The sequence below is a fragment of the Leptinotarsa decemlineata genome, unplaced genomic scaffold (genome assembly GCF_025532065.1).
Source record: "Leptinotarsa decemlineata unplaced genomic scaffold, Ldec_3_MD MMD2_tig00002082_RagTag_RagTag, whole genome shotgun sequence".
Taxonomy (NCBI): domain Eukaryota; kingdom Metazoa; phylum Arthropoda; class Insecta; order Coleoptera; family Chrysomelidae; genus Leptinotarsa; species Leptinotarsa decemlineata.
The window spans coordinates 8,857,721-8,870,851 of record NW_027412573.1 but is presented as its reverse complement, the minus strand read 5'-3'; the positions used below and the strand labels follow the sequence as shown (position 1 = coordinate 8,870,851).

The 13,131-nt window shown below is 32.1% G+C and overlaps 2 protein-coding genes across 5 annotated transcripts; one reads left to right on the top strand and one right to left on the bottom strand.

Moving 5' to 3' along the window:
* Positions 1-514: 514 nt before the first annotated feature.
* Positions 515-1,876, top strand: sun (ATP synthase subunit epsilon stunted). Of its 2 annotated transcripts, XM_023159126.2 has the most exons (4): positions 515-674; positions 1,168-1,298; positions 1,454-1,476; positions 1,767-1,876. In XM_023159126.2, exons 1-3 carry the CDS (start codon positions 646-648, stop codon positions 1,465-1,467), a joined length of 174 nt encoding a protein of 57 aa, XP_023014894.1. In that variant the 5' UTR covers positions 515-645; the 3' UTR covers positions 1,468-1,476; positions 1,767-1,876. The 2 variants fall into 2 exon arrangements, with proteins under 2 accessions (XP_023014894.1, XP_023014892.1); XM_023159124.2 differs by lacking the exon at positions 1,454-1,476.
* Positions 1,877-3,234: 1,358 nt separating this feature from the next.
* Positions 3,235-11,189, bottom strand: Mvd (Mevalonate diphosphate decarboxylase). 3 transcript variants are annotated; one of them, XM_074176964.1, is made up of 8 exons: positions 11,115-11,189; positions 9,271-9,352; positions 7,859-7,929; positions 7,684-7,798; positions 6,989-7,206; positions 5,563-5,958; positions 5,273-5,434; positions 3,235-5,216 (listed from the first exon to the last, which is right to left on the bottom strand). In XM_074176964.1, exons 2-8 carry the CDS (start codon positions 9,317-9,319, stop codon positions 5,058-5,060), a joined length of 1,170 nt encoding a protein of 389 aa, XP_074033065.1. In that variant the 5' UTR covers positions 9,320-9,352; positions 11,115-11,189; the 3' UTR covers positions 3,235-5,057. The 3 variants fall into 3 exon arrangements, with proteins under 3 accessions (XP_074033065.1, XP_023014896.1, XP_023014897.1); XM_023159128.2 differs by lacking the exon at positions 11,115-11,189 and adding an exon at positions 10,238-10,524; XM_023159129.2 differs by lacking the exon at positions 11,115-11,189 and adding an exon at positions 10,092-10,161.
* Positions 11,190-13,131: the final 1,942 nt, after the last annotated feature.

Sequence of the window (13,131 nt, the reverse complement as noted above, 5' to 3'; positions counted from 1 at the left end):
TAATGTGGTGAAAATATATCTATCTATCTATCACTGATTGTTGAAACTTCACTCAGCGACATTTAATACAATTTATAGTCAACCAATGATAATCAAATATCTTTCGTTTTTGATATGTTAATTGTCAGTTTTGATGCGTTAATTGTCAGTTATTCAGGTGCATGAACTGCTAGTTGAAAGTTTCTCAAAAAGTAACTTAATGAGTGAAAACGTAGCATGGTATTTTTGAACGTCGACAAGTTACATTTTGTTAGTAAAGTAACACCAGAAACAACACTGGTTTCTTGGCTAATGTTACAAGTTTGGACTTCCATTGTCTAAAATGGTAAAAGAACAAATGAAATTGAATGGAACGTTAGACACATTGCTGATAATTCAATATTTACATACACTTGTTGTTTCATAGAACCTATTAACGCTGTTTTGGACTATGGAAGTCCGAACAAACATTCATATTTACTTGAAATTCTCAAAACTGTCAAATGACATATCACAATAAAGTGCATGGCTGTCTCTAGATTCTAGTATGAGATCGTGATCGCTCGTGATTTTTGCCGATCCTTAACGTTGCTTTACTTTTAATAATTTCGTTTACGTAATTAGTTGCAGGTTCATTTTAGACAAAAATAATCTCAATTTTCAAATATGTCTGCATGGAGACAAGCTGGATTGAAGTGAGTATAAAACTAATGGAGAAAATTTGAGATTAGCCGTACCTATACAACTATACTGGACTTCTTGAACTTACATTCTAGTTTCATCAAATATTTCACCCCCTAATCTAACAGATCATACTGTTCTCCTCAAATCACTAAATCTAAGTAATTATTCCTTGGACAAAATTTCAATTTATAACCATATTTTGAATCTAAGGAATGTTTTTCTCACACTCCAGGATTGTGAAAACACCAAATTTTGTCAACCAAGTAGACATCATTAGAAGGTGATTTTAACGAACTTCCCAAACTAACATAGCATCAATTTATCTCGCTCTCAGTCGTTATGGCACTCAAGAAGTTGAGTCAAGATGCCGGACGAAGAGAAATTAGTCAAAAACCGTAGGTTAAAATCTTTATATTGGAGTGGGGAAAACTTTGCTTAGATTCAGTCTACGTTAGATTTCATTTCCTATTATTTTCAATGTTTAACCACTTTATTTATTAATAGCTACATAAATTACTCCAACATTGCCGCTAAGTTGTTGAGGCAGGCATTGAAACCTGAATTAAGGGCAGATGCTATGAAGAGGGCCGACACACATTTAAAAGTCACAAAATGGGAAAATGGAAAACCTATCAGTGAGTATTCTTTTGCAACTGTAATAAAGGAAAAATTGTCTCATAAAAAAATATGTTTTAAATTTTGTAATTGTTTTGTTATTATATCATTTGATTTTTTTTCATCTATAAAATCTGAATATTTCAATCAATAAAATTTACTTCTACTCCTACAGATGCTCGAGAATGAAAAAGTATTGTAAGTTCTTGAGGGTGATTTATTGATATGTTACCAACAATAATGATACGTTTACAACCTGTTTTGACCCGAAATAACCAATTTATCAATTCCAATAAAACTTTTTTGAGTTCAGCTCTAACAATGTTAAGTTTAGCTCATAAGGAGTGATTATTTCTGTGATCTTGAATTTATAACCCAATATACCTTTGAGTTGCATGGTGAATGTGTTTTGGAGTTTCTGTGATTTCAACTCCCTTAATATTCCGTTACTTTTTACTTGTGCTCTAATATATTTTCTCTTTTTGCAGAAGAATCTACGTACTGAATGACCTAGTACAGAATAAGCTTCAAATATTTGTTAAATAGTGAAATACAAGTGAATATGTATGATTGTCAATAAATAATTGTAAGTTGTGTATGCTGTCCACTTTATATTTGCAAGTCATCAAATTGAACTAGACATCCTGTAAAAATTTCAATTACTTGATTAAAATTTTACATATGATCAAATCAAATATTCAATAAAAGGAAATCTTACGTTTTATGTGAATATATAACATGTGACAATAATTATGAGACTTTTTGTTTTTGTGGCAAATGTGAAGTAAAAATAAATGTATGAAAATATCAAAATGAAAAATTTGAATGATGAAATGTCACATTGGACAATTTTATACAGGGTATTTAAGAATTCCTTGAGCAAACTTTCAGTGTTATACTTACACATAAGTGAAAATAAAAAATAAGGCTCCCTTAAAGAGGTAAGACAAGAATTTCAAGGATTAAAATTATTTAAGAAATACAAAAATTGTTATAAATAACAAAATGAAAATGCTCAAATCAAAAAATAACTGAACTACTAAAGGGTTAGGGAATGAAAGGTTTTGGCTTTCTATTTCTCCATCTGTATACAAAAAATGTTGAAATCTTCCAAGGAAAGAAAGAAAGCAATTTAATATAAACTACAAAGATGTGTAGCTCATGCAAAGGAGTAACTTTCAGACACAAACTAGAAGAAAAAACCTCTCGAAACAACTACTTTTATATGAACTTTGAATTATACAAAAAACACCTTTCTCTATTCAGTTTGTATTCCAACCATTCGCAATGGAATATGATCAGATGTCATTCATAGGATTTCTACACAATATAATGAACGAAAGAATTAAAATTTCACTTACATAAATTACTGTCATTCTCAATGGCGGATATTAGTGTTTTGGAATGATACACTTGTCCTATTACCTCTTCAGCACCAATCTAGATATTATTGCAAGATAAAGCACTGAATCCATTTATAAAACTACGACCTTATGGCACGAATGAGTTGAATTTACTCATGTCATCGATAACAGTAAGTACAGCTTATCAAATTTAGGGCTTTCTGGCCCAATACCAGACAGCAATGTTTCGAACTGCGATAGATATCATCAGTAGAGGCTTCGGACAAATGTATAGTTTGAACTCGACAGTTCTAAGCAAAAACATTCCTAAGTAAGAATTGAGAATGACGATTTTCTCTATGAAAATTTAATCTTTTGCATCAACATAAACCTTCTACCTCATTCAACTAAGAGGATTGAGGGTCATTTTAAAATTTGATATTCTGTAGGGATGAAAATAATTAGAAATCAGGTTTTTCAAAGAGGATACAGAAACTGCTCACCTCTTATAATCTGTCCTGATGACCAGGTTTACATTTCTAGGAAAGTAATCTCGAAAAATCCATTACTTGGGAAGGGTAATGATGCTAAGGATTGAAATAAAACACCTTCAACAGAAACTCTAGTATTTATAAAAGTATCAAATATTTTGTGTTAACCAAATAACAATGAAATCAATTTTTTGTCATAAAAAAAGTAAAAGCTGCGATAGATGAAACTGTCATAGAATAACCTGTAGTCATTCATGAACACACATATTTCGGCAAGATCTCATTTGTCATCACTTAAAAGTTTCAAGTTGAGCTACCAAGCAGAGTAGTAGATAAACTGCCAACTGAGAACTCGCTTTCTGTATTTGTCGAGCTTGTACAGAACTCAAAAAGCATTGTATTCATGGCCTAATACCAGACAGCAATTTTTCGAACTGAGTTTTCAGTTCAGCTACGAAGCTTAATAAATATTCTCGATAAAGACAGTCTTACTGGGCCATTGACCTTGAAAATCTTTCCTATAGAGATTTCAAAATATATAAACCTACTTTTAACAAAAATATATACTTACTACAAACAATTTTTTTGTCATAATATATTAAGGAAACTTAAAAAAAATGTATATCATAAGACACAGATTCATTATTTCACCCACAGCACTTCCACCTTTCCATCTGGTGAGATTTAATTCTGTGATATATAACAGTTAAAATATTCACAACATAAATAATAATAATACGTCTTTATTCACCACAAAAGTACAATTAAAACAGATAACAAAAGAAAAAAGAAAACAACTTTCAGTATAAAGGTGTATAGGCGGAGTATCAGCCAAAACTATTTTTCAACTCAACCTGGAAATAGCAATAATGAAACAATATTGTCGAGTTAACAGTCATACTGTCATGACAAGATCAGAAAATGTATGCAACCACTGTAGAAAATTTCTTTTTGTAATGCCAAGGTCGGGAACGTACAAGAGACTAGACAGTTATGTAGATCTTTAGTCTTTTTTTTTAAAGTTTTTTATTGCATAAGATCTGAACTCACGAGAGAGTTGATTGTAATGTTTACTTTTACTTTTTACTCCTACAAACACAATATTGAATTGTAATTAAAGTTTAGGTGCATTATACGAGAAGCAGCGGGTGAAGATGGAAGATTTGTGTTTGGGGATGACTAACACTGAACGGTTCCTTGTAGTAAAACTATTCATTGTTGAGAATGTTCTAAGCCTCTTCAGTTAGTGGTCAAATTGAGGAGATATCAGCTGCCTGGGGACGTAATAAGAAGTTTGGTTAAATCTCAAACAGTGAAAGAAATGTCTCCAATTCTTTTATTTTTCAAATTGTTAGTACAATTCAAAGTTGATTTGACCTAGAATTTAGATAAAATTCCCCAAACGTCAGCACCACTAGTCGTTGTTTTATGAACTTTCTGAAAAACCTGACTACCGTAAATAAATTCTCATAATGAATTGTCACTAATAACAGAAAAAATTACTTATTACTTCTATCAACTATAAAAACAATACTTGGAAAGCACTGCTCACTTCATTTTTGACAACTGACAAACCCCCTCTGTCAATGATTGGAACTGAGGAAAGTTACAATCCATTTATCCTCTGAAGGAATTTTCAATTTTGTATTTTGAAGAAATTGAAGTTTCAATTGTTACTCCAAGCATTTTTCACAACTTTGTTGTTTTGAAATCAAAATATTTGTTCCCTGTTGCTCAGGGAAAGTTGGAGAAGGATAAATATTCAAGAAAATAGTTTATCAAGCTTGACCAGAATACTATCTTACATGATGGATTTCCGGGAAACTTTTTTTACAGCAACATGCTGCTACAGGTTTTCCCAAATTTTTCTTGCTTTGATCGAACCCTTCAATTATTATTTTGATAAATAAAGTTTTACTACGTGCATATTCTAAACACCAGAGCGTTAATCATCGTATGATCTCTTTGGTAAACCATTCAAATTTAGTAAATGATCATCTGGATTGTTCAAAGTCTTAGGACCATCTCCTATGGTCGTATGTATCAGATATCTGAGTGCTCCATATTTATCCAACACGTTATGCTCAAATACTGATTTCAACTCCTATAAAATAAGTACAATCAATGATATGTTCCGTATCACACTTGAACGAATCTTACCTCTGAAATTGGTTCCCGAGTTATGGGTATTCCGGTAATATAATCTGCCTGATGAGAAGTCACTGGGGGAAAAACGTAGTTGATCACAGAAAAAATTTCATCTACTACAGAGTCAAGCAAATACAAACATGCATTCGGACCAGCATCAAATGTATAAGCTACCTGAAAATTCAAATCAAATTATGAGTTGTTTTTTTGTCGGAGTATAAAAATTGTACAAAGAAATTAATTTTGAAAAACCCACTCTTGAGAACAATGTTTTCTTGATTTTTTCAAATGGAATACCTCACCTTAGACGAGTTTTTGAATTTGTTGTAAGTGTGAACCATATTAACGATTGCATGAGAAGTGTCGTTCATGTATACACAAGGTGGAAACGTATCTAGACAAACAGCATGAAACTGATTAGAATCCTCCATCGTAATTCGAGCAAATTTTTCAAAATCTTTCATCAGTATTGCTTCCTTCATAGCCTCGATTTTCTTGGGTACAATTTCGGTAGCTCTATACTCCAGAAGCTTTGATGTTTCTACGCTTCGCTGCATACCGGTCGTTGAACTGTATTTTTTTTTCTGGTCGTCTACTACTAGAATCAGAACCCTCATTTCGGGCCAATGCGACGCTGGAGCTATCGGCCTTGCTATGGAATCTTCGCCTGTTGGGCTGGATCCCATACACCACTGAACCTGAAATATAATGAAAATAATAATTGTTTTTCATTGAAAAGTGATGCCTGTGTTTTCATGACATAAATTCTACTCGATTATTGTATTTTATTAAACGAGAATTTGTAGTTGGATGGGAAATTGACTATATAAGAAAGGCTACAGAGCAGAAAAAAATTGTCATCCAGAAAAAGTGCAGAAATGATTTTGAAGATTTCATTACCTGATTTCTAGTGTAAAAATTTGTCCGATTTGATTGATTGTCGAACTATATCAATTAAGTTGAAAACCAGAGCCCAAACACATCAGTGGTACTAGGCTGAACCATAAATGCGTTGTTGGACTCTACTGTCCTTAACGAACATGTCTGAATAAGGTCGATGACTTCTCCTCCTACGAAGACCCCATCTATGGGATCGACAGGACTCAATCCTCAAATATTAAAGATAAACAAGCCTCCCATAGATGGCGTCTTTGTAGGAGATGTCGTCAACCTTACTTATCTCAATGGCGATGAAGTAGAGTTCCAGAATGGTAATTAAGTCTGGATCTTAGTCAAGAATTCATGATGACAGTTCAAAGTTGTCCCTTGATATAAAAGTAACAGGTCAGTCCATTCATAATTTGCAACTTATGAGATTTAAATGTTCCTCTTATTTGTTTATAGTACTTTTTTGAAAGCTGTCAAAATGTTGTGTTAAGTCTATAATTCCATAATGTTATTCTGTAAATTGGCCTTCTACAGGTTTGGAAACTGAGAAGTTATTATTACAGAACCTGTACCATCATCCCTAATGTGCCTTCTGCAACCCATAATATAGGAGTACAAGGATAACTTTTCCACTTGAATTCTATGTCTTGTCTATTTCTGCCTGGTGTGTCCAGGCAAATAAATCTGTTCAGGTTCAACCTGAACAGTGAACGTGTGCAATTGAATGGTATGGAAGAGAAACAGCAAAGACAGTCTGCCTGCATATCTCTATCTTTCTTCGCCTAGAGAGCATCTCAACAACCAGACTAGACCTGACAGACAGTAAATACAGTAACTCACCCATCCTCCAAAAATACTCCTACATGCACTGCCAGACCCCCTTCTCGCAATAGCAGAAATGTCACCTTCGATTTGAAAGAGAGCTGCTAGAGCATGTACAAGACAGGCATAACCTGCTGCAGAAGATGCTAATCCAGCTGCCGTTGGAAAATTGTTTTCCGAACATATGCTGAGGTTCCAGTTCAGCTGAGGTAACCCTGGATTTGCCCTACTTCGGACTGGAAACCAATAGAAACGTTTTATTATTCCTTACATTGTTAATATCGTACAAGTGGCAAATATCTTGAAAAAGTGTTTAGTTTTAGTTATTTTTGGAAAAGGTAATCTAATGTCAGTTCTATCTCTGTGCAAAAGCTAATAAATTAAACTCGGCAATAAGTAATTACCAATTTTATTTCATTACAAAAAATCTTGAGAAATCATTTACATAAATTATTCTATATAGAGGTCCCAGAAGAGTTTTGTGACATTTTTCTTGGGTACATAATATTTTTTCATTAAAACTGTGTTTTTTTGTTACTATTCTGTAGATACAGTACTGCCAGTAAGCTTATTCATTCATTCTTTTTTCATGTTTTTTCAATGTTTATATTACAAAGTACCCATCTGATATTTTACATCAACTCATTAAGTCAAATTTAAATAACCTAATCAATAATTCATGAAGGATCTGAAAAATGTTAAATACCACTCACTTTCTTGTAAACAATTCAGCAACCTTGGGTTTTCAAAGGATTGCTTTTTTCCGTTTAACAAAAATATGTTCTCTTTCAATGTAGAGCTAGCTAAAATCGTAGTTTTGGTACACATCTGAAATAAAATGATTTAAGGGAGGTTTGCTTTATAACTGTCATTATTATTTCTACTTACTGCATCTACACTGAGTGTACCGCTCAGAGAATCATTAATGGGTAGAATCAGATCTTCATCTCTTTTTCCCCCTAGAAAAAAGAGGTGTCTCAAATGAGTAAGCAATAATGGATACAAATTTTTTTTGTTTATATTGACAGCTTCGATCTTCTTGAAAATTGAAATGAAACAATTTCTGTCATCTTTTAATTAAAACTTTAAAAGAAGACAGATATACCTTTAATGTTTTCGAAATAATTAAAGCTGTCTCATTCATTAACATCTGAAAAACAAAAAAAAAACAGTGAACCTTGTCCAAATAAATATTTCCCCTATTAGTTGAATCTGTCAAAATACCAAATTTTTTTGCCCTGATTGGTGACAAAAACATTGAACTAATTTCAGGATATACTTCAGTATATGCCTTCATTTTATTCATTGAATATACCAATAAAACATTTACTGAATGAAAACTAAGCAGCAATGAAAGTAGAGTCAAACTAAAAAATAAGAATTTTTGTATTTATGAGATCAAGAAGATCAATACTCCGGTTGAATATTCACAATCAATATATATTGATGATTGAATTGAGTATGCACTGCACAATGTGTTTTAATTTTTTTATATGTTTCATCATTTATATGTACTTTACATATAGTTCAATATTCGATTTCATAAAATTTATATTTTATATTATAGTACTCAAAAGCTAAACTTTTGTTGTCAGAAATGTAATTGAAATAAGTCTGTTCATCTATCTATTATATACTGAAAGAAAGAAGAAGTACTCAAGACTTAATACTTATACAAAAAAATAATCTATCTTAGAAATATATGTCCTTCAATTTAAATAAAAATCTGATCCCAAAATCTGAGGAAATTGGATAATACAGAAGGATAGTAAAAGATAACTAAAGAAACAAAGTTAAATCCCTGTGGTTTGGAAATGGAAATGACATATTGTGTAAGAAAAAATTCATTCTTGAAAAAAAAAAGACATAAAAAATGGAATTTTACAAAAAGGTTGTGAGAACATTAATGGCATAGAAGAACACGCTTGCTTAATATAAGATTCCTGAGGAGAATCAATAAATATCCAAGAACAAATAATCGTACTCTTCTTTTGAGAAGAAACAAGGACACTATAAAAGTTGATGATTATCACATACTGAAGGGTAGAAGTATCACTGTGGCAATATTGTAAGAAATGGAACAAAAGAAAAGCAATAAAATGACCACGACAAAAAATTTGTAATAATATAATTATTTTCTTACTTATAACTGCATTTATTCCTCAATTACTGAAAAAAAATTTGGATACTGTAACTTGAAAAAATAAATGACTGAGAACACTAGAGCATTAATAAGCAACTCTACAACACTTCTCTGTGGTTATAGAAAAATTTTGGGGCTCATCTACTTCTATACTCACAATATTTAATAACAGCTATATTAACTGGAGCAACACTTGTGACCATCATCTTGATTGATACAGCTGACTACAGTCCAGAATCCTATAACAAAACCAACTCATTAATTATTACTTGATTTATTACCCAGATTACAGTGTGACTATCTCATGAGACTGTCGAAAAAGAAATGAATAAGCATGTGAAAATTAGGTGAAGTTATTTTTAGTAATTTTTTGTATTTTAAATCACAGTAATTGAATTTAATAGGAAAGCACTTTCTTCCTTATAATTAAAAATAAAAACTACTCATCACCAGGGTAAATAATGTTTTTGAATATACAGGTTGTAAGTTCTTATATTCGAAAGGATGATTTTCTTATAAAATTGAAGATTTTTCAAGACCTTTTAAGATATAGTATAGTTAATTCAAATGAAATGATATACTCAAAAGTGTAGTTAACATGGTGAATTATAAAGTTGGTTATTGAGGATTTTTTAATGTCATTTATTTGGGACTAAAGGAAATGTTGAGAAACTCATTCAAAACTATCCACGGTCAAAATTCAGAAAAACGACAAATGGAAGTAGTGGTAGGTTCTAATTCTAAGAGTTCCTCTGAATAGAAACGTTTTATAACATTTATATGGATTTTTTTTTCAGTTAAATATCAACATGCATTTGGGGCAACCATGTAGGTATTATCATAGAATGTAGGAAGGAATATCACCTTTCTCACATTTGATCCCTATTTTATATTGTTTTTTATTATTGATATGGAACATTAATATTTCACAGCTCTCAAAATAAGTGGCAGTTGCAGGTTATCAATTTCAATAATTACCTAGTGTGAAAATTCACTGAACGGCTTGTAACACATAAGACTGATGACAAACTACTGAATTTTAAATTTATGCCACATATACAGTCCTCAAACTATTTTCTTAACAGAAATAACAGTATTTACATATTAGGTAAAGAAAAGTTTACCTTTGTGGACCGCTGTACTACAAGCATATACATTGAGAAGCAATAGTTTTACTCCTGAAACATATTATTTTGATGGTTGATTCAAGATTCATTATTATAAAGTAAAATGAGGTTAGGATTTCTTGTGGTTAAATATCTTATGTTGGGAGGGTTATATGTATGTGTTTATTATTTAGTTTTTCAATTTTAAATTCTATGTTGTGACATATCTCTTGATTATCCCTTGAGTTTATTTTTATATGACTTCATATTAACTTCCATACTGTGATATTATTAACTTTTCGTATCAAAGTGGCTATACCACCGTACCCGTCATGTCGATCTTGTCTAATGATATCACAATTTTTTTATATTAATTTTTTAATGTTGCTTCAATCCATGTCTCATTTGAAAGAATAACATGTGGATTACTTTTATGTATTATATCAACCAGATAATGATAATTCATATTAATACTTCTTATATTCCACTGAATAATTTTTATGTATTTAGGGTTCCCCTGTCTATCAAATGTTTAATAACATTCGGGTAAATCTACGTCTCTGTATCGACTGGTTTTTTCGTACGTTTGTACTAGTTCAATTATTTTTGTTATTGTTATTGTATGTATTGGTAGTTTTGTAAAGTAGGTATTCGTAAAAATTCTTTATCAAAGTTTGTTCGTCCTTGTCGTTAGATTCAATCAGTCGATTTTTTCATTATTTTTCCATATTGTATTATTTGTCTCATTTACTGAACTTTTCGGTATAACTCTTGCGTTTATTTGTTTTTGACTGATAATATGGTTTAAAACTATTCCATTTTCCGGGTGAAATATTCTACCTACCGTATTCATGAGAATGTCATTCATTTCTTATCTATTATATATCTTGTCTACCTTTTTTTTCCTCATATTTATTCCTATACTTTGAGCATATGTACGATTATGATTCTGTGAGTTTTTTTTTTGCGGCATCAACTGCTAGGTTATTAGCCGCGGTTAGTTTAATTATAGAGCATTATGTTTGTGACTGAACTGAATTCGCTTAGAAGTATCCGTGATACGTCATGAGTAATATGTGTTGCATACTTAGGGGTCTTTATTCATATATACAGGGTTTTTAATAATTTAATGATGATCCTGAGGAAGCATAATCCTCAGATGATTTTCAGAAAAATACTTTTATTGAACATAGGTACGCAACCGCTCTATTTCGGAGATATAGAATGCTAAAATTTAATGAAAAAAAAATGATTATAATATCTCTGAAACCGTTTTGGCTTTTTTTTCAAGTACGCAAAAAATACATGTTTTCATGACAAATTCTTTCTCAATGCTCATCAGTGGCGTCCCTGTTAACATGATCTGCAATATTTTTATCAAAATCATGATACGCCACTGTCCTTTTTCCAAATTTTTGTAATTGCCCTCTTTCTTCTCATAAAAATAGTAACCTGTCTTTTTTTCATCCGGCGAAGTAGAAAATAAAATACTTGTCTGTGTGCGAAATCTGCGGTTGAAGTGTCGTAATACGATTATTTTGTGGGCTAGACACATCTTCGTTGTCAGTATAAACAATTTTGACACTTCTCTAGCTACATAGGTGATATTATTAACGTTCATTAAAAAAACCTGGTAAATTTTACAACTACGGAATTAACAGACATACATTTAATACTTGTATAGGCTTGTTGACGGGAACACATACGAAGCCAGGCAGGGCCGTAGCGAAAAGAAAAACCAGGGGGGGAGGGAATCCAAATTTTTCCAACCCCACCAGCAAAATTTCCCAACTTTCTAAAAAATGAAAGCCGAGGGATCAGTTACTACTATAATATATTAATTTTCTTACTTAGCTATCCAATGATTGGCTGAATGCTTATGCCGGTTAGGGTATACACAAACAAAAATACATTTTGGTAATTATAAAAATAATAATAGGAATCATCCTACTTTGGACCAAGGTCCTTGGTCTTCCACCATATCCACTGTGTATATGAATGTTCAATACAGATGAAAGGAAACAACACTTAATATTGTGCTTATTGTTTTCTACTAAAAGCGAAAAGCGAAAAGAAGTTATGCATGTTGGGAAATCCCGACCTTCTCCTGGTTCCTTTATTTTTCTTATTACCTCTTTCTTTCTTTTCTCTCATTTTCATTTTTTTAATTTTTATTTATTTTTTTACCATTATTTTTTTCAATCTTCACGGCCCAAAATTTCCCAACTTTTTCCCTAGTCGAAAAAGCAGGGGGAGACTCCCCCCATCCCCCCCATGGCGACGGCCATGAAGCCAGGGGATTGTATCAAGAGCGTTTCCCAAGTATAATTATTCCTGATGCTTGAACGATTTCAAGCACCCACAATATTATTTGTGTTTAAATAAACAATTATTAATTTTAGTATTTTTCAATAAATACGCAAACGCACGCCACTGCAGGTGATAAAACGAGAACGGTGATAAAACCTATTGTTTGCGACCCCTTTACACAAAAATAGGGTGGACCTGATAAAGTATTATAAACCGGCCTACACCTGTTGTGGCAAATCATAATGAAATCACACAATTCTGTATGAGCACCCTGTCAGCGTTTTGCATTTATAATAAGCATTTATGACTTCTTGTTATTAGAAAACAGAGTGCAGCCCGCCCAAATTTCGACTTTTGGGGGTTACACTTCACAGGGCGACAACAGTTGATTAACGGATTTTTTTGTCAAACCCTTATCGCATATATACCATCATCCCGTACTTTAAACTCGTAACAAGGGAAAGTTTAATGACGATAGCCACATCATGATGCATTTTAACATGTCGAGGATGATGTTTGGGGACTCTGGTATTTCCTACTTCCTACCAATTATCGTGGACAAGGTTCGCGAGCACATGTCACACTGGTTGATTTGCCAGAAT

Coding starts and splice junctions, on each gene's coding strand:
- sun (XM_023159124.2), top strand. CDS start 646: ATGTCTGCATGGAGACAAGCTGGATTGAA. Junction 675..1,167: donor TGGAGACAAGCTGGATTGAA/GTGAGTATAAAA, acceptor ATTTATTAATAG/CTACATAAATTACTCCAACA.
- Mvd (XM_074176964.1), bottom strand. CDS start 9,319: ATGATGGTCACAAGTGTTGCTCCAGTTAATATAGCTGTTATTAAATAT. Junction 7,799..7,858: donor GTACACTCAGTGTAGATGCA/GTAAGTAGAAAT, acceptor ATTTTATTTCAG/ATGTGTACCAAAACTACGAT. Junction 5,435..5,562: donor AATTCAAAAACTCGTCTAAG/GTGAGGTATTCC, acceptor TTGAATTTTCAG/GTAGCTTATACATTTGATGC.